Source organism: Cetorhinus maximus, chromosome 8, assembly GCF_964194155.1.
Source record: "Cetorhinus maximus chromosome 8, sCetMax3.hap1.1, whole genome shotgun sequence".
NCBI lineage: Eukaryota > Metazoa > Chordata > Chondrichthyes > Lamniformes > Cetorhinidae > Cetorhinus > Cetorhinus maximus.
Genome location: NC_135886.1, coordinates 81,489,745 through 81,517,567, shown reverse-complemented (window position 1 = coordinate 81,517,567; position 27,823 = coordinate 81,489,745). Strand labels below are relative to the sequence as shown.

General features: G+C 41.5%; 1 protein-coding gene across 1 annotated transcript; it reads left to right on the top strand.

Moving 5' to 3' along the window:
* Positions 1–54: 54 nt before the first annotated feature.
* brcc3 (BRCA1/BRCA2-containing complex, subunit 3) lies at positions 55–26,878 on the top strand. Its single transcript, XM_078547157.1, has 8 exons — positions 55–187; positions 14,741–14,861; positions 16,051–16,137; positions 17,751–17,839; positions 20,294–20,349; positions 20,757–20,888; positions 23,116–23,159; positions 25,143–26,878. The coding sequence occupies exons 1-8, from the start codon at positions 83–85 to the stop codon at positions 25,292–25,294; spliced, it is 786 nt and encodes a 261-aa protein (XP_078403283.1). The 5' UTR covers positions 55–82; the 3' UTR covers positions 25,295–26,878.
* Positions 26,879–27,823: the final 945 nt, after the last annotated feature.

Below are 27,823 nucleotides of genomic sequence, written 5' to 3'. Positions count from 1 at the left end.
TGTCCATGTTGTCGGGAAGTGGGGAGGATCCGGTTTGGTTAAATCGAGTTTACGTTTGATTCCGAGAATAGGCCGGGCGGACATGGCGGTGTGCGGGGTTCATGTGGATTCGGACGCCTTCCTCGTCTGTTTAAATCACGCTTTGTCCACGGAGAAAGAGGAAGTGATGGGACTCTGTATTGGAGAGGTACTCGAACCCTTCCCTTAGCAACCGGGCCGGGAGACCGTCACCCTGGCAACTGTCGCCCCCCCCAACCAGGGTCACCCTGGCAACTGTCGCACCCCCCCCTCCCCAGCCAGGGTTATCTTGTTTAACGGGCCGGGAGATCGTCACCCTGGCAACTGTCGCCCCCCAACCAGGGTCATCTTGGTTAACGGGCCTGGAGATCGTCACCCTGGCAACCGTCGCCCACCCTCAACCACCCCCCCAACCAAGGTCATCTCAGCAACCGGACAGGGCACTGCTCAGTCTTTGCCCCCACGGACCGAGGGCCATCATTCTTAAGGCTGTCCCACCCTATCATCAGGACAAACCAGCTGGCATTGCCTGATTTTCTACAGGGATCCGTCGCTCCTTCAATGGGATGCTCCTTACAAATTCATAGAGCATAGCAAGAGGCCATTCTCCCTATCCTTGTCTGTGCTGGGGTTTTGAAAGAGCTTCTGCAAATAACCCCTTCCAAATTAATGTGCAGGGATTAATTATTGAGGGTATTGATACCTCAACAGAGCAAATCTCAGAACTCAAGCCTCAAACCCAATCTCTGCGGAAACAATACACACGTTCCAATAGGTTCCCTAGAGAGATGGCGGAAACTGTTATTGTTTCATTCAAATACAAATTAAATAGGCTTTTTTCCCCAGAAAATAATATTTTGGTATACGATATGAGTTATTTAATGTGGTAAGTGTAGCTTGCTTGGGAAGGACAAGTGATGTTGGATCTATACTTGCCCCAGCTCTCTACTACTTGAGTTTTGCTCACATCATGTTGTGGAGTAAATCACAGAATTGTTACAGCGCAGAAGAAAGCCGTTCAGCTGTTTAGGATGCTTTATTAATTGCTCTCTCTCAACATGTCTTGCCACCTCCAGTGATTTATGCTCATACATACTGGGGCTTGTCTGCTCCTGCGTCCCTTTTAGAATTGTACCCTTTATTTCATATTGTGACTCTGTGTCCTTCCTACCAGAATGAATTAGTTCACACCTCTCCATTAGATTTCATCTGCCATTTGTCTGCCTATTCCGCCAACCTGCCTATGTCCTTTTGAAGTTGCATACTATCCTCCATACAGTTCACAATGCTTCCAAGTTTTGTATCATTTGCAAATTTTGAAATTGTGCCCCGTACCCCAAGTCTAGGTCATTAATATATTACCGGGAAGTGCAGGGGTCCTAACACTGACGCTGGGGAACTCCACTGTAAAACTTCCCCCAGCCTGAAAAAACATCCATTAATCACTACCCTCTGTTTCCTGTCACTCAGCCAATTTTGTATCCATGTTGCTACTGTCCCTTTTATTCCATGAGCTAATTGATAAAGAGTGATTGCCATGATTATAGTCAATGACTCCACCATAATTGTATTATGCATCTACCAGGATGATAGATGGCAAACTAGATGGATCATTTATCTTTCTTCATCTGGCAATTCCTATGTTCCCAGCCTGGTCTGCTGTTCAGTTTGTGACTTGGGAAAGGTGGCGATCCTTGTACCATCACCTCTTAACAGCTGCCTTATCGCAATAGCAGGATTCCCAGGTCTTGATGGATTCTTAGCAAAATGTACTTGTGTAGTTAGTTTTGCACTTTTTTTTCCCTCCAAGCTATTTTTCTGTGTAGTGTCAAAAACAAAATGCAACCATAAAATTAAGTTTGGAAATGCTGGAAAAGTGGTGCTGTTTTGCTAAGCAATATATCAGCTTTGTACTTAATTATTCATTGTTCATTTGTATTGGAAAGCCACCCAATGCTTTTGAGTTAGAGCGATTGTATGTGCTTAAAAAGGATTGACAAACTGTAGGGGAAATGTTTGAATGGTATTTTTCTGTGTATAGGGAAATCTGTGATATCTGCGAGCCCCACCACAATGCATAGATCAAGGATTATATAGAATTACATTGGATATACAGCATATACAGGCGTAGTGGTACTGTCACTACTGTCGTAGGGTACCACGGGATTCGAACCCCAGAATTCAATTCAATAAATGAATTCAATAAAAATCTGGATTTAAAAGTCTGCTGATGACCATGGGACCATTGTCGATTGTTGTTCAGTAATGCCCTATAGGGAAGGAAATCTGTCGCCCTTACTTGGTCTGGCCCACATAATGTGTTTGACTCTTAAATGCCCTCTGAAATGGCCTAGCAAGCCACTCAGTGTAACAAACCGCTACAAAGTCACAAAACTTGACAGACCTAGGCACTGGAAATGACAACGGCAATCTCAGCCCTGTCGACCCTGCAAAGTCCTCCCTACTAACATCTGGGGGGTAGTGCCAAAATTGGGAGAGCTGTCTCACAGACTAGTCAAGCAACAGCCTGACATAGTCATCCTCATGAGAATCATTCCTTACAGATAATGCCCCAGATACCACCATCACCACCCATGAGTATGTCCTGTCCCACCGGCAGGAAAGAGCCAGCAGAGGTAGCAGCACAGTGGTATACAGTTGGGAGGGAGTTGCCCTGGGAGTCCTCAACATCGGCCCTGAACCCCATGAAGTCTCATGGCATCAGGTCAAATGTGGGCAAGGAAACCTCCTGCTGATTACTACGCACCGCCCTCCCTCAGCTGATGAATCAGTGCTCCTCCATGTTGAACACCACTTGGAGGAAGCACTGAGGGTGGCAAGGGTGCAGAATGTACTCTGGGTGGAGGACTTCAACGTCCATCACTAAGAATGGCACAGTAGCACCACCATTGACTGAGCTCGTTGAGTCCTAAAGGACATAGCTGCTAGACTGGGGCTGCAGCAGGTGCTGAGGGAACCAATAAGAGGGAAAAACATACTTGACCTCATCCTCACCAACCTGCCTGCCGCAGATGCATCTTTCCACGACAGTATTGGTAGGAGTGACCACCGCACAGTCATTGTGGAGATGAAATCCCACCATTGAGGATTCCCTCCATTGTGTTGTGTGGCACTATCGCCATGCTAAATGGGATAGATTTCGAACAGATCTAGCAACTCAAGACTGGGCATCCATGAGGTGCTGTGGGCCATCAGCAGCAGCAGAATTGTACTCGAACATAATTTGTAACCTCATGGCCCGGCATATCCCCAGTCTACCATTACCATCAAGCCTGAGGATCAACCTTGGTTCAATGAAGAGTGCAGGAGGGCATGCCAGGAGCAGCACCAGGCATACCTAAAAATGATGTGTCAACCTGGTGAAGCTATAACACAGGGCTACTTGCATGCCAAACAGCATAAGCAGCAAGGGCTAAGCGACCTCACAATCAACAGATCAGATCTAAACTCTGTAGTCCTGCCACATCCAGTCGTGAATGTTGGTGGACAGTTAAACAACTCACTGAGGATGGGGATATTTGTGGAGCTTCCTCCTTGAATGATGGAGGAGCCAAGCATATCAGTGCAAAAGATAAGGCTGAAGCATTTGCTACAATCTTCAGCCAGAAGTGTCAAGTGGGTGATCCATTTCGGCCTCCTCCGGAGGTCCCCAGCATCACACGTGCCAATCTTCAGCCAATTCAATTCACTTAGTGTGGTATCAAGAAACGGCTGAAGGCACTGGATACTGCAAAGGCTGTGAGCCCTGACAATATTCCGGCAATAGTACTGAAGACTTGTGCTCCAGAACTTGCCGGGCCCCTAGCCAAGCTGTTCCAGTACAGCTACAACACTGGCATCTACCCAGCTATGTGGAAAATTGCCCATGCATGTCCTGTACACAAGAAGCAGGACAAATCTGACCCGGCCAATTACCACCCCATTGTTCTACTCTCTATTATCAGTAATGGAAGGGGTCATCAACAGTGCTATAAAGCGGCATTTGCTTGGCAATAACCTGCTCACTGATGCCCAGTTTGAGTTCCGCCAGGGCCACTCAGCTCCTGACCTCATTACAGCCTTGTTTCAAACATGGACAAAAGAGCTGAACTCCTGAGGTGAGGTGAGGTGAGAGTGACTGCCCTTGACACCAAGGCTGCATTTGACAGAGTGTGTTATTGAGGAGCCCTAGCAAAACTGGAGTCAATGGGAATCAGGGGGGAGAATTCTCCACTGGTTGGAGTCATACCTAGCACAAAGGAAGATGATTGTTGTTGTTAGAGGCCAGTCATCTCAGCTCCTGGACATCTCTGCAGGAGTTTCTCAGGGCGGTGTCCTCAGCCCAACCATCTTCAGCTGCTTCATCAATGACCTTCCTTTCATTCATAAGGTCAGAAGTGGGGATGTTTGCTGATGATTGCACAATGTTCAGCACCATTTGCGACTCCTCAGATACTGAAGCAGTCCATGTCCAAATGCAGCAAGACCTGAACAATATCCAGGCTTGGGCTGACAAGTGCCAAGTAATATTCGTGCCACACAAGTGTCAGGCAATGACCGTCTCCCACAAGAGAGAATCCAACCATCGTCCCTTGATGTTCAATGGCATTACAGCACTGAATCCCCCACTATCAACATCCTGGGAGTTACCATTGACCAGAAACTGAACTGGACTAGCCATATTAATACTGTGGTCTAAGAGCAGGTCAGAGGATAGGAATTGTGCAATGAGTAACTCACCTCCTGACTCTCCAAAGCCTGTCTGCCATCTACAAGGCAGAAGTCAGGAGTGTGATGGAATACTCCCCACTTGCCTGGATGAGTGCAGCTCCCACAACACTCAAGAAGGTTGACATTGTCAAGGACAAAGCAGCCCGTTTGATTGGCACCACATCCGCAAACATTCACCCCCTCCACCACCGACGCACAGTAGCATCAATGTCCTTCCTTCTGTACCATCTACAAGATGCACTGCAGGAATTCACCAAGGTCCCTTCGACAACACCTTCCAAACCCATGACCAGTACCATCTAGAAGGACAAGGGCAGCTGATAGATGGGAACACCACCGCCTGGAAGTTCCTCTCCAAGTCACTCACCATTCCAACTTGGAAATATATCGCCGCTCCTTCACTGTCGCTGGGTCAAAATCCTGGAACTCCCTTCCTAACAGCACTGTGGGTGTACCTACACCACATGGACTGCAACGGTTCAAGAAAGTAGCTCACCACCACCTTCTCAAGGGCAACTAGGGATGGTCAATAAATGCTGGCCCAGCCAGCAAAGCCCACATCCTGTGAATGAATGAAAAAAAGAGAAACAGACTATTCAGTCCAACCAATCTGTGGTAGTGATTATGCTCCGTCTGAGCTTCCCATTCCTTCCTCATCTATCAGCATGATCCTCTTATTTCCTTCTTCCTCATATGCTTATTTAGTTTACCTTTTAAATACAAGAAAATTGAAGTTAAGAGGTTAAAGGGAGGGAGGAACTTAAAACAATCACCATCACCAGGGAAAAGGTGCTGGGAAAACAATTGGGCCTAAAACCCGACAAGTCTCCATGATCAGATGGGCTGCATCCTGGGTCTTAAAAGAAGTAGCTGCACATCATAACAGGATCAGGCAGTGTAAACATGGTTTTGTGAAAGGGAAATTGTGTTTAAATCATTTATTAGAGTTCTTTGAGGAAGTAACAAGGAAGGTGGATAGAGGGGGACCTGTAGAAATGGTGTACCTGGATTTCCAAAAGACATCTGATAAGGTGCTACATCAAAGATTATTAGACAGGATAAGAAGACTTGGTGTAGGGGGTAACACGTTAGCATGGATAAAGGATTGGCTAAAGTATGTAATAGCAAAGCATTTAGAAATACATAATATAATTGAGCAGAGTCAGCACGGCTTCATGAAGGGGAAATCATTCCTGACAAATTTATTAGAATTCTTTGAGGAGGTAATGAGCAGAATAGATAAAAGGGAACCAGTAGATGTAATATATTTGGATTCAAAATAGACGTTTGATAAGGTACCGCACATATGGCTACTTAATAAGATAAGAGCCCATGGTGTTGGGGGTAGTATATTAGCTTGGATAGAGGATGTGCTAACTAATGGAAGACAGAGAGTTGGGATAAGGGGGGCATTTTCAGGATGGCAACCTGTAACTAGTGGAGTACCACAGGAATCAGTGCTGGGGCCACAATTATTTACAATATATATTAATGATTTGGATGAGGGAAATGAATGTACTATCGCCAAGTTTGTGGATGACACAAAAGTAGATGGGAAGGCAAGTAGTGAGGATGACACAAAGAGTCTACAGAGGGATATAGACAGGTTATGTGAGTGGGCAAAAATTTGGCAGATGGAATATAATGTGGGAAAGTGTGAGGTTATGCACTTTGGCAGGAAGAACAGAAGAACTGAATATTATTTAAATGGAGAAAGACTGCAGAAAGCTGCAGCACAGAGGGATTTGGGGGTCCTCGTGCATGAATCCCAAAAAGCTGGCATACAAGTTCAGCAGGTGATTGGGAAGGCAAATGGAATGTTGGCCTTTATTTCAAAGGTAATGGTATTAAAAACAGGGAAGCTATACAAAGCACTAGTTAGACCACACCTGGAATACTGTGAACAGTTTTTGTCCCCTTGCCTAAGGAAAGATATACTGGCATTGAGGCAGTCCAGAGAAGGTTCACTAGGTTGATCCTGGGTATGGAGGGATTTTCTTATGAGGAGAGGTTGAGTAGGTTGGGCCTGTACTCATTGGAGTTTAGAAGAATGAGAGGGGTGGGACGTGCAGACAAGAAAGTGGAGTTGAGACCACAAGCAGATCAGCCATGATCTTATCACATGGTGGAGCAAGCTTGAAGGGCCGAATGGCCTACCCCTGCTCCTGAGCCCTGTGTTCCTACATCTGTACTATTTGTTTTAACTACTCCTTGAGGTGGGGAGAAACGGTGGCATAGTGATAATATCACTGGGCTAGTAATCCAGAGGCCCAGTCTAATGATCTGGGGACATGGGTTCAAATCCCGCCATGACAGCTGGTGGAATTTAAATTCAATTAATAAATCTGGACTGTAAAGATAGTTTCATACTATCATTGATCGTTCAGGGAAAGAAATATACTTGTGACTCCAGATCCACAGCAATGTTGTTGACTCTTAACTGCCTTCTGAAATGGCCTAGCAAGCCCCTCAGTAAAGGACATTTAGGGGTGGGCAACAAATGCGGCCTTTCCCATAAAGAAAAAAATGAAATTTCTTCCAAATTCTCTATTAGCCACATTGCACTGCACCTTTGGAGCTGGGGTGCCTGTTTTATGCCATTTTGTACTATTTGTGATTAGTCAGTAATAATGTATTAAAGTTCCAGGGAATGTCTGAATATAGCATTACCTCCAACAAAGGGACTTTAGCAACCAACATCACAGCAACAGGCCAAAGTTTTTGTTCTACTACTGACTGAACTCAGCCACTTAGTAACTCAGCCCAGAAACTAGCTGTTAGCCATCATAGTTCATAACGGGGGGAAGGGAGAACAGGGTCAGTCACCTAATACCAATGAAGCCTCAGTTTCAGTTCCGTGAATCACTTGGAGCTCATTGTTCCTTAGCAGTTTGCAATTCAGTACTTGTGTTGGTAGTTTCGTTTGTGAAAATATTCAGATATTTGACAAGAAAATATGTCGAGTTGACTGTGGAAAGTGCGTCTTTTAAAAATGAGAAATGAGGGTGTTAGTCATGTCTTGCTGTCCAACAGAATCATACGAAGATACAAATTAGGTGCAGGAGCAGGCCATTTGGCCCATCAAGTCTGCACTTGCTCTCTGAAAGAGCATTCCACCTAGTCCCACTCCCCTGCCTTATCCCTGTAACCTTGCACATTATTTCTTTTCAGGTAGCAATCTAATTCCCTTTTGAATACCTTGATTGAAACTGCCTCCACTGCCCTTTCAGGAAGTTCATTCCAAACTCCAACCACCCTCTGGGTGAAAAAAACTTTCCTCACATCACATTTACTCCTTTTGCCAATTATTTTGAACCTGTGCCCTCTAGTACTTGATGCTCTCTTGAGTGGGAACAGTTTCTCACTATTTACCCTGTCCATACCCCTCAGGATCTTGAATACCTCCATCAAGTCTCCTCCCAGCCTTCTTTTCTCCAAGGAAAAGAGTACCAAACTCTCCAATCTATCGTCATAGCTATAGTTCTTTATCTCTGGAATCATTCTTGTGAATCTCCTCTGTACTCTCTCCAATGCCTTCACATCCTTCCTCTAGCACGGCGCCCATAACTGGGCGCAGTACTCCAGATGAGGCATAACTAGTGTCTTACACAAGTTCAACATGACCTCCTTACTCTCATACTCAATGCCCCTATTATAAAGCCTAAGATACTATATGCTTTATTAACTGCTCTCTCAACATGCCCTATCATCTTCAAAATCCTATGTACATGTACATCGAGGTCCCTCTGTTCCTGCACCTCCTTCAGAGTCTCTCCCTTTATTTTATACTATCTCTCTATATTCTTCCTGCTAAAATGGATCACTTCATGCTTCTCTGCATTGAGCTTCATCTGCCACTTGTCTGCCCAATCCATCAACATGTCTATGTCCTTTTGAAGTTCAAGACTATCTTCATCACAGTTGGCAACATTTCCAATCTTCGTATCATCTGCAAATTTTGAAACCATGCCCTGCACATCACAGCCTAGGTCATGAACATATATCAGGAAGAGCAAGGGTCCCAACACTGACCCCTGGGGAACTCCACTACAAACCTTCCTCCAATCTGAAAAACAACCATTTATCATTACTCTTTGTTTCCTGTCACTAAGCCTATTTCTTATCCAAGTGCCTACTTTCCATGACCTAGAATTTTGCTCATATCTGTTGTGTGGCACTGTATCAAATGCCTTTTGAAAATTCATATACACCACATCAACAACGTTTCCTTTATCAACATTCTCTGTTACCTCCTCAAAAAAACTTCAGCAAGTTAGTTAAACATGATTTTTCCTTAATGAATCCATCCTGGCTTTCTTAATTATCCTGCACTTGTCTAAGTGACTATTGATTTTATCCCGAACTATAGTTTCCAGAACTTTCCCTGCCAATGAGGTCAAACTAACTGGCCTGTAGTTGCCAGCTTTATCCTTGCACCCTTTTTTGAACAAGGGTGTAACATTCTCAATTCTTCAGTCCTCTAGCACCTTGCCTGTGTCTAAGGAAGACTGGAAGATTTTTACTAGCGCCTCTGCAATTTCCACTCACTTCCCTCAGTACCCTTGGATGCATCTCATCCGGTCCTGGTACCTTATCTATTTTAAGTAAAGATAGCCTTTCTAACACCTCCTCCTTCTCAACTGTAAATTCTTTTAGTGTACCAGTTACCTCCCCTCTCACCTCGACCTGGGTAGCATCTTCTTCCTTTGTAAAGACAGATGCAAAGTACTCGTTCAATACTTCTACTATTTCTTCATCATCCGCATGCAAGTCCCCTTTTTTTTGTCCCTAATCAGCCCTAATCTTTCTTTTACCACCCTTTTATTATTTACGTGCTTATAGAAGATCTTGGGATTCCCTTTTATATTAGCTGCCAGCCTCTTTTCATGCTTTTCATGCTCTCTCTCCTTGCTTTTCTTATTAGTTTGGTCCTTCTATATTCTCCATTATATTTTCTACCTGGCATCTGTTGTACGCACACTTCTTCCTTTTTATCTTCACCTCTATCTTTCTCGTCATCTAGGGCACTCTGGATTTATTTGTCCTACTTATTCCCCCTTCAAGGGAATATACCTTGACATTGCCTGCAATGCCTTTTCTTTGAAGGTGCCCCATTGTTCAACCACCGTCCTTTCTGCCAACATTTGATTCCAACTCACTTGACTCAGATGCACTGTCATCCCATCAAAGTTGGCTTTACCCCAATTAATTATCCCTGCTTTGGATTGTGCCTGTCGTTTTTCCATGACCAACCTAAACCTTATGATATAATGGCCACTGTCACCTAGAGGCTCTTCCACTGATATTTGATCCAGTTGGGCCAATGCATTCCACAGAATCAGTTCCAAAAGTGCACGTCCTCTTGTTGGACTGGAAACATACTGCTGCAGAAAATTATCTTGAACACATTCCAATCAAGAACTCTCACCATCTTGTCCCTTTGTGCTATTCCTATCCCAGTCTATGTTTTGACAATTGAAATCCCCCATTATGATTGTTGTATAATTCTTGCACCTCTCTATAATTTCTTTGCAAACTTGTTTTTCCACATCCCTTCCACTAGTTGTGGTCTATATGCTACACCAATCAATGTTATTGCACCTGTTTCATTCCTTACCTCTAGCTAGAGAGATTCCATCCTTAACCCATCTAGAACATTCTCTCTATCCAGTGCTTTTATCATCTTTTATCAACATTGCCACTATCTCCCCCCCCCCCCAACTTTTCTTCCTTTCCTGTCCTTCCTAAACACCTTGTACCCAGGAATATATAACACTCAGTCCTGCCCTTCTTTGAACCAGGTCTCCCTTATAGCAATAATATCATAATTCCATTTGTTAGCCTGTCCCCGAAGTTCACCAATCGTATTAACCACACTGCGTGCATTCAGGTACATGCACATTACCCCTGATTTAGGTTTTTTATCTTCCCCCTTATTCTGACCCCATCTAAAGACTTACTATTGCCTACTCTAATTCTATCGAACTCTCTAAGTATTCTATCTACCTTGATACTACTCTCTGAAATATCCTCGTTATCAGTTAATACTTCTCTACTTCCCACTGCCAGTTTTTCTCCCCTCCACTCTGAATTTCCCCTCAGGTTCCCATCCCCCTGTCAATCTAGTTTAAACCCTCCCCAACAGCACTAGGAAACCACCTCGCGAGGACATTAGTCCCAGTCCTGTTAAGGTGTAACCCGTCCTTCTTCTACGGGTCCCACCTACCCCAGAACCGGCCCCAGTGCCTCAGAAATCTAAAGCCCTCCCTCCTACTCCATTTCTCCAGCCATGTGTTAAACTGTTCAATCTTCTTATTCCTATGCTCACTAGCACGTGGCACTGGGAGTAATCCTGAGATTACAGCTCTTGAGGTCCTGCTTTTTAATTCACTTCCTAACTCCCTAAAATCTGCTTTCAGGACCTCGTCCCCTTTCCTAACTATGTCATTGGTACCAATGTGGACCACGACCACTGGCTGCTCTCCCACCCCTGAAAGAGTGTCTTGTAGCCACTCTGTGACATCATTGACCCTGGCACCAGGGTTTCTCTTAGATACTGTGGCGTTCACCCATTCTCTCTCTGTCTGTGTACCTCTCAGCTGCGGTGTGACCACCTCTCTCAATGTACTATCCACGTAATCCTCAGCTTTGCAGATGCACCACAGTGACTCCAGCCGCCGCTTGAACTCCGCAACTCAGAGCTCAAGTTTCTGCAGCTGGTGACACTTCCTTCAGGTGTAGTCATTGAGAGCACTTTGTGCCTGCATGACGTTCCACATCCTGCAGGATGCATATTCCACTTGGCCGAGCTGCACTGACATACCTTAATACTACAGTATTTATTTACTAATTTATTTTAAATATTTTCTAACTTAATTTAGAATAATTCCTATGCATACTACAGTTTACTGTGCTTATTAAGTGCTAGTATCACCCATAAATACAACTAAAAGTTATCTGTTTCTTAATTACGCAGGTATGTGTTTTAGGACTCGTGCTGTTTTCAATCTCCTGACTTCCTCTCCTCTCACGCTGATTTCAATCTCCCGACTATCTTTCCTATCATGCTGTTTTCACACTCGTGACTGCCGCTCCTCTCGTGCTGTTTTCAATCTCCTGACTGTCTTCATTCACACTGCTTTCAATCTCCCAATTGCCTCTGCTCTCGCGCTGTTTCCAGTCTCCCAACTGCCTCTCTTCTCATGCTGTTTTCAATCTCCTGACTGCCTCTCCTCTTGCACTGTTTTCAATCCCCCGACTGCCTTTCCACTCGCGCTGTTTTCAGTCTCCCGACTGCTTCTCCACTCGCGCTGTTTTCAATCTCCCAACTCAGAATAGAACAACAAGAAATTAATTCAGGTGTTAGTGTCAAATAAGAAGGTTTAGGATTAGGGTTGGAGGAGGAAGAAAATTAGTGATTGCATTTAGCTTCACTTGTGATTGCACCAACAATTTGATTCATGGTTGGGTATCGAGACAAGTGCCACCTGTCAAAAAACTTGATCAAATTAGTTAAAACACAGTTTGCCTTTAAAAATCTATGCTAGCTTTCCTTAATTAATCTATCCTAATCCAAGTGATAATTTTATCCCAGATTATAATTCCTAAAAGCATTCCCACCACTAGGGGTAAGCTTATTACCTTCACATCCTTAAGCTGTGGGGTAACCACCTGTTGAAATGTGCTATCCGTGAAAATCTTAGTCTTCCGGTTGCATCACACTGATTCCAACCGCCACGCCAACTCCGAAATCTGGAGCTCGAGCTCTTTTAGCTGATGACACTTCCTGAACGTGTGGTTGTCCAGGACATGAGAATTTTCCTGGAGTTCCCAAGTGAAACAGATGTGCTCCTGACTGGACTGAGGTGCCCTTTATATCTTGGACTACGAACTAAAATTATAAGAAAGAAAATTTAAGATTTAATAAATCTAGTTCCATGCCTTAGTTCTGAAATCCTTACCTCCAGTATTTGTCCTTGATACTGATCTTAGTTCCCTCATGTTAAGCCGTTCATGGCTCCCTGCACTGACTCTGACCTCACTCACCCCATTTTCGCTTGTGCTGCTTCTGGCCATACCTTTGCTCTGCCATCATGACTTTTAGCAAGCTATGCTCACGCTCCTGCTCTGCTCTCGCTCAGCTCCCACTCCTCCTGCTCTCAGGCCTGATCTTTCCACTGCACCTTATATCTTGCTCTGTTCCTGCTCAGCTGCTCTCCTCCTGGTCACTGCTGTAGATATATTACCAGGCACTGCAAGATAACAATAGTACCCAGATTCAATCCAAAAGGTACAAACTATTTTCAGTATTTCTTCAGAGATTCTTTCAATCTCAGCTTCAAGAGTTCTCCCTCCCTGTCTTACTGGCACCATTGAACTGCTATTCTGGTTTAGGCAGTTCAGGGTGCATAGGGTGACAAGGTAGTGCCAGAAGCAAACAAATGAATGGGCTACCCCAGGGGCCTGTCTTAGCCCCAACTCTGTTCAACTCGTACACCAACAACTTACCCCCAACTCGGCCCTGGAAGTTTATCTATGCAGATGACATTTGCTGTGGCATACAGGCTCAGACTTACCCTGAGCTGGAAGGCAAAACAGGCCAATTACTGCAAGACATTGTGCCTAAAACCGAGCACCAGTAAAACAGTCTCTAGCACATTCCACCTTCACAATGCCGATGTTAAGAGGGAATTGAACATCAACCTGAATGGCCAGAGACTGAAACACGATCCCCACCCTGTTTATCCAGGTGTCACCCTTGACAGAACTCTCACATACAAACAGCACCTCATCAAGACCGCAGAAAAAATTAAAACCTGTGATTACCTCCTCAGTAAACTGGCTGGTACTTCAAGGGGATCACAGATTAAGACCTCTGCTCTTGCCATCATGTACTCAACTGTAGAATACTACACTATAATATGGTACTACTCTGCCCGCACCAAATTTATTGATGTGCAACTCAACAATGTGCATCAGGACAGGTACCCTTTGACCTACTCCCCTCTCCTGGCTCCCAGTCCTGAGCAACATTGCCTCCCCACATCAGTGGGGTAATTGAAGCAGGCAAGCTACTGGGGAAGGTCTACTCCAACCCAAGCCTGCCGTTAATCAATGACATCTTCAACCCACAAGTAATCTGCCTTCCCTCACACCTCCCATATGGTTAAACCCACCATACCGAGGAGTAACAGTTGAGGACCTACTGCAGGAGGAAACACCCACCAGAAACCACTCTCATCGTAGCCTCCACTGCTTGTCCATCCAGCTTTGATCTTTAACAGTGACAGTGGGCCATTTTAAACCATTTCTGGACTGACCAAGGCCTCTGTGCAGCCACCCAACATCAGTGGATCACCAAGACCATCCAGGCTACAGCTGTGGTGCAGTCCAAACAATAGTGTCCACTAAATAAACTTGAAGGTGGGCTTAAAGAGCTCCATTTAGCCACTGAGAATGCTATGCACACACTGAATAAATAAACTTCAAGATTCGCAGGAACCCACTTTTCACCACATGAGCAGCACATTTGCCAAATGATCGATTGAAGGAACACTGAGAAAATTCCCAGCATCCATCGGTGTTTTTGTGTTATGTTTTATTCAGTTTTGTTTTAGTAAGGTGAAGCATGTTACCACAAGGAAAATAGAACATTTTCCATTTTAGTTACTCAGTGTCAGCATTATGTATTCTCAGGTATAACATGAATGGGATGCAGAGGTCTCTTTATCTTGCTCCAATTAATTGGAATCTTAGTAGATCATATTAATCCACAATAGTGGATCACTATTGCACAATAGTCTCCAGTTTGATTGAAATTGCAAAATCACACAGTTAGCAAAGAGAGAGAGATTTTCATCTGTTCTTTCTGGCTGGATGTGAGACCAGGTTCAAGGGAGAGAGATAATGTCCTATTCCAGTGTGCTACTAATTCCATTTGATAAGCTAGGAATGAAATAGAAGATAATTAACCTCTTCATTTTTGCTATAGGTTGACACAAGCAGAATTGTTCATATTCATTCTGTCATTATTCTTCGCCGCTCGGACAAGCGCAAGGATCGGGTGGAAATTTCTCCAGAGCAACTTTCTGCAGCCTCTACTGAAGCTGAGATATCCTTTCCATAGAGATTACTTTCAGTACAGACTCTTGGACTCATATACAATCACGTTTTTGTTGGCGAGCAGTTGCAATGTTACCATAATTTTAAAAAATATTTTATCAATATGAGGCATCTAAACACTGGGAAATAGGTTCTTTTGGAGACAGCGTGTCCTCCTTTGGCAGCCCAAGATTGGATATAACATGGGCTAATTGGAGAGTATAGCTTCCTCCACTGTTATCTAGTGAAGCAGTCCGAGGTCAGTTAACAGTATTTGTTACTATATTTATTCACGTATGAGGCAATGAACAATTTCCATCCCAAAAAATGCATGACTTCCCTATAAATTGAACACTGAAATGACAAAGCTTCTGATACCCTAAATTTGCTGTTTCATGTAGGCTGATAGATCCACAAATACACTGTCCCTCACTTTTATTTCATACAGTGCATTCCCATTAGCTAATTGCTCTACTTTACTATTGTTGTGATATTTCACTGACAGTTTTGATTTCAGTGCTGGCTCCTGTTGCTGAATTTTCATTTTTCCCTGCATCTACCCTGCTTACTTTTAGAAAATCAGAAACAGAAGTCTGGACAGGAGGGAGAGGGAAAAATACTATTTAAATATCAGCACTGGAGCAGCAGAGCAACAGCTGACAGTAGTAGCGAAAAGGAATGCATTGGTAAACTGCTGCTGGATCCGTTGTCTCTAGAGAAGTAGCTCCACTAGAAGGAAACCTGAGGAAGGATGTGATTTTCTTCATAATGATCATCCCCTTCCCCACATCTGCCACCCCACATTCTTAGTTCTAAATAAGGACGTAAAATGTTAGTCTTATACATGAGTTTTGAAGTTGAATGCAGAATAAAATTGCCTGGAGGTGAAGAGTAAATCTCCCTCTGTTATATTTAAAATATTAAACAGACAAATTTAAACTTTGCTTACTTTTTTAACTGGAAGGTACTGGGATGAGACTGGAATTTTTTTTTCTTCATAATATTCCTTCACAAACTTATTTTCTGTATTCCTATTTAGATTAGGAAAAGTTCACCTTTTTTTGGTGTGCTTTGATGTCATAGGATTCTAGGGAGGATTAAATTATATAAAGTTTGTGGGTTTGCAGGATTCTGGGAAAGATGCATTGCCCAAAGCTTATGCGATAAAGGTTTCATTTACAATCTTTGACAACTTGCACAGGTTAGCTGAAATGACTGGTCGCCCAATGAGAGTGGTGGGATGGTATCATTCCCACCCTCATATCACCGTATGGCCTTCACATGTGGGTAAGTACATGACTGAACTGGGCATCATGTAACAATGGAGCTAAGGTGACCTATGGGAGCAGTTTAGAGAGTAGGTTGCTCTTGTTCACAATTACTTTTCTCCCCTTTGCTCCTTACTGCCAAAGTTGTTGACCTTGCTCAAATAGATTATTTTTACGTATGAGCCAAGATACTGCAAGATAGACTTTAACTTTCACTGGCAGATGTTGAAGTTGCCGTTGTAGATTGACTGCTCATTGTGCACACCACCTGAGTTTTCCCACCAACTTCAATGAAAAGAAAAATTGGTAGAGTGTGTAATAAATGGCCAATCCACAATGCCAACTTTACTGCCCGGATGGGAAAGCTATTAAAGAGATGTATGGATGCTTTGATAGGCTTCCATTTAAAGATAAACTTGATAAACCAAAAGGCCTTTCACATTTGTACTAAGCCAGACTGGCCCAACCTTTTCACTTGTGGGGGGAGGGGGGTCCACATTTCCATTTTTTTTTCTCATTCAAGGGGTCAATGAGCAAATTTTGGAAAGATAAGTTTTGGCACAGCATTAACCTCAATTTCAAAAAAAAGGCTGTGGTATTAAGAAAAGAAACAACTTGCTGAGCAAAAATAATGCAATGTCATACCATTAAATTGTTAAGTTTAAAAAAGAGTAATTAATCAAAATGATGAATGTGTGTGTGTCCGGCTCACTCCCAGGCTCAGGGTGCTCACGCACTCACCCTCACCCTCTGTGTGAGTATGTGTTGGTGTGTGGTGGTGAGAGCATGTGAGAAACCTGAGACTGGGAGTAAGGCAGACACACACTCGCTCACTCTCCCTCACTCACTCTTGCTCTCCTGCTCGCTATTACGTGCTCCCTTGCTTGCTCACTATTACACACTCACTCTCTAATTCGCTTGCTCGCTCCCGCTCTGTCCCCGGAAAACTTACCACCGCTGGTGTTCGCTGCTGCTGCAATCACAGACTGTTTCTGAGCAAACGCGGAGAGGAAGCAGCCTATGATTGGAGGTGCATCTCCTTGTGGAATCTTCCACTCCAGCTTACCCGTTCAGCCAGCATTTTGAAAACTGGCTCTGGAGACCGCAGAGACAGCAGACAGATGCAGGCTGCGGGTTGGGCAAGCCTGTACTAAACATTTGGATGGTTTTGCATTTACCCTTAAGTCATCAGCAAGCTTTACCCAGTGTCTTTAATTTGTTACAGGTTTTGTTATCTAACATTATCTTGCAGCATGAGCACCTGTGATCTCTCAAAATTTTGTTTGAGTCTGCTAAAAAGAGAAAAAATAATTCTTTGCTATTCACTTAGCAGGCAGTAGATATTTTCACTTAAGGGTTTTTTTTACAGTAACTCTGCAGGAGGGCTATTTCCTTGTTATGCTACCTCTTTTGATATTATGCATTAGATCACAATAAGAGTGGACCTTGCTAGTGAAATTTGTGTTCTGCCTCCTAATATACCAGTGCAGATCCTAACTATGTTAATGTTTTCTTGCTGGAATAGTTTGGGGTCCATTTAGTTTCCTTGCCAGTTCAGTTTGCACATGAGTGATTTGTTCAAGAAGCAAAACGTGATCGATTACTTTGTAACTTCTCTGTTATCTCTGACAGATGTCCGTACTCAGGCCATGTACCAGATGATGGACCAGGGCTTTGTGGGGCTGATCTTCTCCTGTTTCATTGAGGACAAGAACACCAAGGTCAAAACCACCTCTTTCTAATCTATATTTGCCCCTTTGGTGGCAGTCAGTGATGGTTTACTACTTCTGAAGAAGAGTCATATTGGACTCAAAATGTTAACTCTGTTTCTCTCCCCACAGATGTTGCCAGAGCTGCTGAGTTTTTCCAGCACTTTCTGTTTTTATTTCAGATCTCCAGTATCCGCAATATTTTGTTTTTATTTTAGCGGTTTACTGCTTCCTCAGAGGATGGGAGAGAAAATCATGAGACCTATTTTAGCCCTTTAATGGTTGTTAACAAATGACATTAATGCGGCCCTTGTTGATGCCGGATAGACCAAAATGAAAGCTTACTGAAGCAAAATCTCTGTTAGCCAATGAGATCCTGGAGGGAGACAGAAAACAGAAAACTACAGGCCAGTTAGCTTAACATCTATCATAGGGAAAATGTTAGAAGCTATTGTTAAAGAAGTTATAGCAGGGCACTTGGAAAATGTCAAGGTCTTCAGGCAGAGTCTTGTGAAAGGGAAATTGTGTTTAACCAACTTATTGGAGTTCTTTGAGGAAGTAACATGTGCTGTGGATAAAGGGGAACTGGTGAATGTACTGTATTTAGATTTACAGAAGGCATTTTATAAAGTGCCACATCAAAGGCAATTGCGGAAAATAAAAGCTCATGGCGTAGTCGGTAATATATTGGCATGGATAGAAGATTGGCTGCATAACAGGAAGCAGAGAGTAGGCATAATGGGTCGTTTTCAGGTTTGCAAGATGTAACGTGTGGTGTGCCACAGGGATCAGTGCTGGGACCTCAACTGTTTACAATTTATATAAGTGACTTGGATGAAGAGATTGAAGGGATGGTTGCCAAATTTGCTGATGACACAAAGATAGACAGAAAAGTAAGTTGTGAAGAGGACAGAAGGAGGCTACAAACAAACAAGTGAGTGGGCAAAGATTTGGCAGGTGGAGTATAATGTTGGAAAATGTGAAATTATCCATTTTGGCAGGAAGAATAAAAGAGAAGCATATTATCTAAATGGTGAGAGATTGCAGAGCTCCGAGGTGCAGAGGGATCTGGGTGTCCTAGTGCATGAATCACAAGGCTAGTATGCAAGTACAGCAAGTAATTAGAAAAGCTAATAGAACATTATCATTTATTGTGAGGGGAATTAAATACAAATGTGGTGAGGTTATGCTTCAGTTGTACAGTGCACTAGTGAGATCACACTTGGAGTACTGTGTACAGTATTGGGTCATCTTATTTAAGGAAGGATGTAAATGTGTTGGAAGCAGTTCAGAGAAGTTTTACCAGACTAATACCTGGAATGGGTGGGTTGTCTTATGAGCAAAGGTTGGACAGACTAGGCTTGTATCTACTGGAGTTTAGAAGAGTAAGAGGTGACTTAATTGAAACATATAAGATCCTGAGGGGTCTTGACAGTGTGGATGTAAAGAGGATGTTTCCTCTTGTGGAAGAATCTAGAACTGGGGTCACTGTTTAAAAATAAGGGTTTGCCCATTTAAAACAGAGATGAGGTGAAATTGTTTTCTCTGAGGGTCGTGAGTCTTTGGAACTCTTCCTGAAAAGGTGGTGGAAGCAGAGTCTTTTAATATTTTTAAGGCAGAAATGGATAAATTCTTGGTAAGCAAGGGGGTGATTGATTATCAGCGATAGGTGGAATGCATATTTCAGGTCACAATCAGATCAGCCATGATCTTATTAAATGGCGGAGCAGGCTCGAGGTAATGAATGGCTCCTGCTCCTTGTTCGTATGTAGGAATCAGATTGGAATTTCTTCGTCATCACTGGAACCACCTACCTGACAGCAATATGGGAGTACTTTCACCACACAAACTGAGTTAGTTTAAGGCGGCGAATCACCATCACTTTTTCAAGGACATTTAGGGATGGGCAATAAATGCAGTCAATGCCAGTAATGTTATAATATTTTGAATGAATTTTTAAAAGTCCAAACTAAAAAAAGAGCTGCAACAAAATAACATGTTCATTTCCAAAACAAATCCTCCTTGTTGCCTTGATGAGTGTGATTGCCAACTTGTAATGAGTCACCAATAGTTTTGTGCTGTAGGCTTAGGTTGATACTGATCCAAACTCATTTTACATCCATAACTTTGCAACCATCAGAGGGGAAAGTCACATTTATCACTTCAATCTGTCTTAGATTTGAATGCATGACCATAGAGAAAGGGTGATTTACTAACTAATTTTATGGCTACTTTCAAAGCAAGGTTAATTGAGGTATTGGTGCTCTCCTGGAAAATTATGATGATTCTAAGAAGCAGCATGATTATGTGAATAGTTAATGATTGAATTCCACCCAGACTTTTCTTGTAGCTCTTGCGGTTAAAAACTACCAGTTTGATGGACTTATTGGCTAAATTAAGAAGACATTAGAAAATTAGGTGGCAGGATTAAACAGTATATTTTGCCTTTTTACATATTTTTTTCAGACTGGCCGAGTTCTCTATACCTGTTTCCAGTCAATTCAGGCACAGAAAGGTTCTGAGTAAGTATAATGCAGTGTATGTTATTCTGGTGAAAATAATATAAACTAAGGGCCTTAGTTTTAATATGAGGTGATTAATCTGGTAATTATGGGAAAATGCCAAGTGGAAGTAATGGAAAAATCAGACAGTTGGCCCATGCATGCATATATCCCCGCGGTAGTTTCAGAGTACTTTTCACATAGGCTGGAAGCTGATTGCTTGCCTTCTCTGACAGGATTTGAACTTTGTGCGAGATAACCAATTAGTGGAGGAAACAATTTCAAGTTAGAGACTTGTGCTTAAAATGCATAGAAGTTAGTAGGGCTGTAATTTAACCTGGTGTCATACAAATATAAAGTACTTGAACTAAGCTTATAGGCTAGGATGTCATCAGAATGGCATTAACCTTTTGATAACTTGCTTACAGGTATGAACGCATAGAAATCCCTATCCACGTAGTGCCCCATGAAACCATTGGTAAAGTGTGCCTGGAGTCTGCTGTGGAACTTCCAAAAATTCTTTGTCAAGAGGAGCAGGATGCTTACAGAAGAATTCACAGGTAGAGTAAGAAATATAATGTAGCTTTCAGTATGACATTATTCAAATAGTGACAAATATTCAGATATTCAAATAGAAATAGTGGAGGCCTAAAGAGACTAGTGCTTCCATGTACACATATCATTAAAATGTCATGAACAGATGCAGAAAATAATCAAAAAAACTAATGGAATGTTGGCCTTTGTATCTCGAGCAGTGGGATTCAAGAGGGTAAAAGTCATGTTTCAGCTATACGAAGCTCTGGTTAGATCATACCTGGAATGCTGCGAGCATTTCTGATCATCACATCTTAGGAAGGATATATTGGCCTTGGAGGGAGTGCAGTATAGACTTATTAAAATGATACCTGGACTGTAAGGATTAAATTATGAGGAGAGATTACACAAAGTAGGTTGTGTTCCCTAGAATTTAGAAAATTGAGGGTTAATTTGATCAAAGTTTTCAAGATATTAAGAGGACCAGATAGGATAGATTGGGAAAAACAATTTCTGCTAGTTAGGGAGTCTAGAACTGGGGGTATTAGTCAAAAGATTAGAGCCATACCTTTCAGGAGTGAAATTGGGAAGCACTTCTTCACGTAAAGAGTGGTAGAAATTTGGAATTTTCTTCCACAAACTGCAGTTAATGGTAGTTCAGATAAGGCAATTAGCCATTGTCTATGAGGGACCATGGGCATCTCTCTGTTGGCTTGAGAGGCACCACTCCGCATCAAGCATGGGACAAAGCAAAGAGACAGGCTCCTATAATCTACTACAACCAGTATGGGGATTGTATGTGTGCTGTTGGCATCATTCTACACAACACCCTAGCCATTTAGCTAACTGAGCTAACCAACCCCCATAGGTAGATCAAGTATTAATTTTAAATCTGCAATTGATAGATTTTTGTTAACCAAAGACATTAAGGGATATGAGGCAAAGGTTGGTATATGGAGTTAAGTCACAGATCGCCATGATCTAACTGAATGGTGTAACAGGTTCGAGAGGCTAAATGACCTACTTGTGTTCCTATGTTTATGTTGTGTAAAAAAGAATATAGATTGTCAATGAAGTCCTGGAGTTCTGTTGCAACCATTTTATCCTTTAAGTAGACACACGATCACTATGGAGAGAAAACAGAGGTCAGTGCTGTAAAGGAATCTGCGTTATAGTGTAAACTAAAGGACTGCACTTTGTTCCCTCCTGCATGTCATAAAAATGGTTATGGTTTTGTCAATTGCATTATGATTCTGTTGATTTATTTTTTATATAAACATTTGCATTTTACTTATCAAATAGATGGTGCTACTGTTGAAATGTTAATGCTTCTCCCTTTTTGCAGAGAGCATCACCAAATAGAACTTGATAACCAAGTATGACATGGGTCACCTATAGATACCTTGCCACAACACTGTGCTAATCCAAATCTTTAAAGAGCACCCTGTATGTCATTTTCTCACATCAGTCATCTATATGATCTATCTTAAACTGAAATTAGTGCTGAATTAAATTTAAAGCTGCATCAGATTTATGTTTGAATGTTAGAACCCGAGTTAAATATTTTCTCCTAAAGATTCAAGCTCACACGTATGAGGTTGAGACTGCCAAGCCCCATTCACTTGAGACTTTTAATGGCTTTCAGACAGAGTGAACTTTGACTCCCTCTGAGAGTGAAAGAGCAGCCAGCAGCCTGACCACCTAGTCTTTCCCTTCTTCACAATAATCAAATGTTGTGATCCTGGTTCAGTTACACCTATTTTTTCTAAATTGATTCCATCAAAACCAGTATATGTTCCAGAGATAATACATGATGGTAACTAACTCATTGCTGTTCACATCAACAAAACAGTTCTCACTCTGAAATTCCATTGTTTTTGAACAGAATACTTCTGTTGAAACCATTATTTAGAAGCATTTGATTACACTAACGCCACTGTAACTGGCATGAGCATCAGTTTTATCCATCATCTCTTATACAAACAATCATGAGACATTCCTCCTCCCTGTAGCAGGAGGCTCAGTTAGTATGCTTTCTCTTCTCCCAGCTTATATTTACTTTTAGTTTATTGGCATTTATATTATTGGAAACTGAATAATCATTTTCCGGTGGCTCAATAGATTATACTGCGCTCTTGCCTGTTTCTTGTATGTTTAAAGTTTATTAATCTAGTTCACTTTCTTGCTGTCAATAGATGTTGGTATCCAACAGAAAGTTCTCCATAAGCTGTAACCCTCTATCATTTGTTTCAGCCTGACACACCTGGACCCTATAACCAAGATTCACAATGGATCAGGTAGATGATGGCTCAATGTCTGCAAAACCTTATTTTTAAAAAAATAAATTGCACACTGAGTGACATAATTGAAGAGTATAGTTGGAGACTTGCATCTTTGATCCTGATGATTGCTGGGGAAACAGAAAGAGTTGAAGAAGCTATAATAAGGTGGAGGGAACTTTTTGGAAATAAAAGAGAGCCATTTACAGATGGGTTCTTTTCTCCCCCCTCCCCCTCAGCTTACAAGGGTTTTCTGCAGGAAGAATGATTAACTATTTGCTTAAATGTCTAATCCTTCTTAGTGTCCACTATGCCACAAGACCTCCAAACTTCTATATAGAAGACACAAAATTACAGAGAACAGCACTGAGAGAGGTGACATTTGAAGCTTTGCCATTGGTGTTCTTTGAGTACTTATGCAGTGTTCAGAAAAATGTTCAGCTTTATGTTCAAGTGCACCTTGAAGAATTACTGCAGCCATAAGCAGACATGTTTTTTAAATTGAGGAAATGTTTAAGATGCTTCTGTGAGGTGCCTGATTTTCAGTGATATTGAAAATGTTATAGTGTTTGCAATACGCTTGGAGCATGTCTGGAGCTATGCCACAGATTGATTACAGATTACACAAGAGTGCATGTCATATTATAGTTGTGGAATTATAGTTGATCGGTAGAACTGATGGCGCTAGGTTAAAAGTGGAGTGTCTTGTGAAATTGCTACCCTGAATTAGAGCTCTATGTTACCCGTCTGTGTGTGTGCACTTCTTGCCCATTATTGGATATGCATTCTTCACTGTTGATTAACGTCTTATCTTAGTACAGCTGTTGATGTAAAGTGATTATAGTGAACAAAGCTAATCCTTTCTTTGAATGCTCAGCATTTTTAAATGGGGGGAAAAGGGAAGAGTGCTGTTGTACTGAGGGTGGTGGGAAAAAAAGCGCCAGCGTATTGTACGGAATACAGCAATATAATTTCTAACTGGAAGAGAAAGGATGATTATTAGGGTAGTTTCAAAAGTTCAAAATTTACTAGGCTATTGTCCCTCAGGACCCCAGCAACTCCAGCCCCAACCCACCCCACAAATGCATAGGCCAATAGCTGACCGCATGTGGAAGGAATATGCACAATTCTGAATTTTTTGTATACAGTTCTGGGTGAATTGCAATTTGTGAAGCTTGTACAGTGTTCGAGAAGTTGAGAGCCTAGAGTTAATAAAGACAAGGAAGGGGGTTTCATTGGCAATCAGGGCGATGAGATAGGGACAGAAGTAGGTAATGTTACCTGGATTGAAATAGATGATTTTGGTAATGGGTGAATGTAGAATGTGAGAGATTTCTGAGATTTTGTATCATAGGGTGCATGACTTGTGAGTTGTGAAATGTATGATTTTTTTTTCCACAAACAAATTGATTCAATAGATTATTTGCTTTTAAAGGGCAATGTTACAGAAATTACCTCTAAGTTAGTTTAAAACAGAGAAAAAGGTTGCAAATCTGCTTGAAAAATCTGACATCTAGCTAACTTTCTCGTTCTCTGCTGTTAGATATATGCTATGATGCATCTTAAACTGGAAGTCACCTGCTCAGAAGCAATCCTATTATTAAATAAATCCCAACAGGTGAATTAAAAGAGAATAAAAGGATGGGGAAGAGGTACCTTAATGTAATATTCCCATTTAATATGTAAAATTATGGATCCAATTAAAAATAAATGGTACAAACTGTGAATGAGCTCTTTGACTTCACATTTGCTAGATGTGAGCAAATCACTGAGTATGTGTAATTCTGAGTACTTTTTAATAAGGATGGGTTAAATTCAGGGTGTGACATACTTTAGAGTTTCATTTGTAGTACTTGTTTGCTCTGAATTAGTTACATGTTTCTTAGGATTCAACTGTTTTATCTTTTGGATACAAAAATATCCACCCATGTGGAATATACCCAATGTGGTTTTAAAATTCCTTGACTGACAATATTTGCGTTTCATCTTTTATTTCTCTAGTTTTCACAAAGAATCTATGTAGCCAGATGTCATCCATTAGTGGTCCTCTGCTACAGTGGCTGGAGGATCGCCTAGATCAGAACAAACAGCATATTCTGGAACTTCAGCGGGAGAAGGAACAGCTCCTCCAGGAACTAGCGGCCTTAAAGTGAAATGATTTGTAGGAACTGTTGGAAGAGGGACAGGAAATTGCCCACAAATTATTCTTCTGTTACTGATGAGCAAGGAAGCTATTGGACTGCAACCAAGATGTGTAGCAAAGCTTTAATGTCATGTTTAAGACCCCATTCCTTTTATTGCCCTTCATCTTACTTGCTTATCAACCCAGTCCAATGCCCAAACAAATGGAAGCAGACACATTACAGCTTTGGTTGGCTTTTGTGTCAAAGGGGGATTGTTCCAGTCATTACTGGACCTAGGTGTCCACATTTCAGGGGTCCAGCACTGGAATTGATGGCTCTATTTACGTGAAGTTGTTGCATAGACAAGTTTTCTATCAATGTTTTAATTAATCATTTTTTCAGTTGCACAATGTGGTGATAGAAGTTGGTTTAATCAATATTATTTCTCAAAACCAGGAAAAAAATTGTTGACTATGTGATAAATTTGTCAACAAAACAATGGCTGCTTGTGTTTTTATTTGTGATCTGCATATCGGACAGCTGTTAGCCAGCAGATGCTCTGATTTTCTTATGCACGCCAGATGTTGGAAAATTTTAGAACTGGAGGATATTGGAGAACAAATCTTTCAATGCCACAAGACTTCAGATATATCGAAAGAGGCTAGACAGTTTATTTCTCACTGTTCTCACTGTGAATGGATTTAGTGAGTAAGGTGGAGAAAATTCTGTGCATAAACAATTTTCTTCTCAACTCCAGATATATTTCGGATGCTTTGAGAGCTGGAGCAGAGTGTTAGCACGTCACCAATCCGCATTATATTGACTAATTCAACATTTTGGATCCTTTCTTTGACATCTGAGTGGATCATTAACTTAGGCAAACAGCATATCCTGGAACTTCAACAAGAGAAGGACCAGCTTTTTCAGCAACTCTAAAAGAAAGTCATTACAGGAGCTATGGGAAGAGGGACAGGGAATTTGCACACGGACCATTCTTCTGTTACTGATGAGATGGGAAACCATTGCCCTGCCACAAAGCTACATAGCTTGGCTTAATTGCATACATGTGACAGACCCACTTTGCAATCTATTATGTTGTCTATCCAATGCTTAAACAACCTTGAGTGTGCCTTTTATTTCTTAATCTAAGGCATAGTTTGAATTACCACTTTCATTTAGCTCTGTTTTTTGGTATCCAAGCTGTATCTGAATACATTTAGTTATTAATATGCATCTGGTGAGCTATTAGACTGGTACAGTAAACAATTCAGTCTGAAATGCACTGAGATTCTCCATAGGGTTTGAATGAATACATTGGACAAATAGTTCAACCATATCCCACAGTGACTGGTGCTGCACTTGCCAAACTGTAGTTTCCATGGATAATAAAAGTTTTGGCTTGCTTACTATAACTGCACTAACTGCCCATTTGTGACTTCTGGTAAAGTATAGTGACCTCTGAAAATAAACCAAAGCAGCCTTGTAGACTTCAGCCTAGATATGCACTGATGTGGGTATGGGTTAAATTGGATATTTGTATTTAAAATGTAATTTGTAATTAAACAGTATTAAGAATAAAATCTGCTTTCTACTAATCTGAAGTAAGATATCAAAGCATTTTCTGCCTTAAATACTTTCCATTTGTACATGTTCATTGAATCCTAAAAAGACTTCTGACTAAGGTGTGTTTAAAAAAAAAATCATAATTTGACTTGTTCATCATAAATCACTTGCCTTGATGCTATTTTGTACAGTTTATAACTGATCCCTTGTGAGCAATAACGCTTGAGATCTATCTGTAACATAAAAACATACCAATGCATGCACTATTCACCACACATCAGACTTATGTCACAGTTTCTAAACATACAAAAAGAATAATTTGTAAAGAATAGAAAATGGCTCCAGAAACAGAAAAAAAGCAGAGACTGAAGACTCCTGATTGGCCTTTCCACAAGCTAAGCCAGGATGCTGATTTCCAGTCTGAGTAAAAAATTAACCTTTGTTTACTTAACATCAGTTAGACTTTATAGCCAGAAAGGGACACACACACATCTAAACTTTAGTAAATGCATAAAACTTTGTGTTTTATTTGGTATGATCCTATCCTTATCAAAGAAAAAATCCATTGTCATAACCTGGGGAACTATTCTAGTAATTCAGAAATCTTCCATCTTAATGTGTGCAAAGTTTTGTGATATTTGAAGCTGATTATGATCAAATTTGATCATAAAGACAAGGAATTATACTGATTAATAAGGAATATACCAATCAAAAGCAGGAATGAAAACTACCAATTAAACTATACAAACGGATCACTCATTTTAATTAGTAGATCTTGAGCCTAGCAATAAAACAATAGCAAGAAGGTGAATGGAAACAGGAAAAATGGTTTTACCTGTTTTGCTTTTTTAAAATTAAACTAGGACTTTATATTGAAAATAAAATTTCTACCATGATAAAGATATAAATTAGATACAAAAACATGCAAAGAAGCAAAGTAAAATGTGAAGTTGGGAATTTGGTGAGTAAGGGAATTCGGTGGGGTAAGGGAGGGAA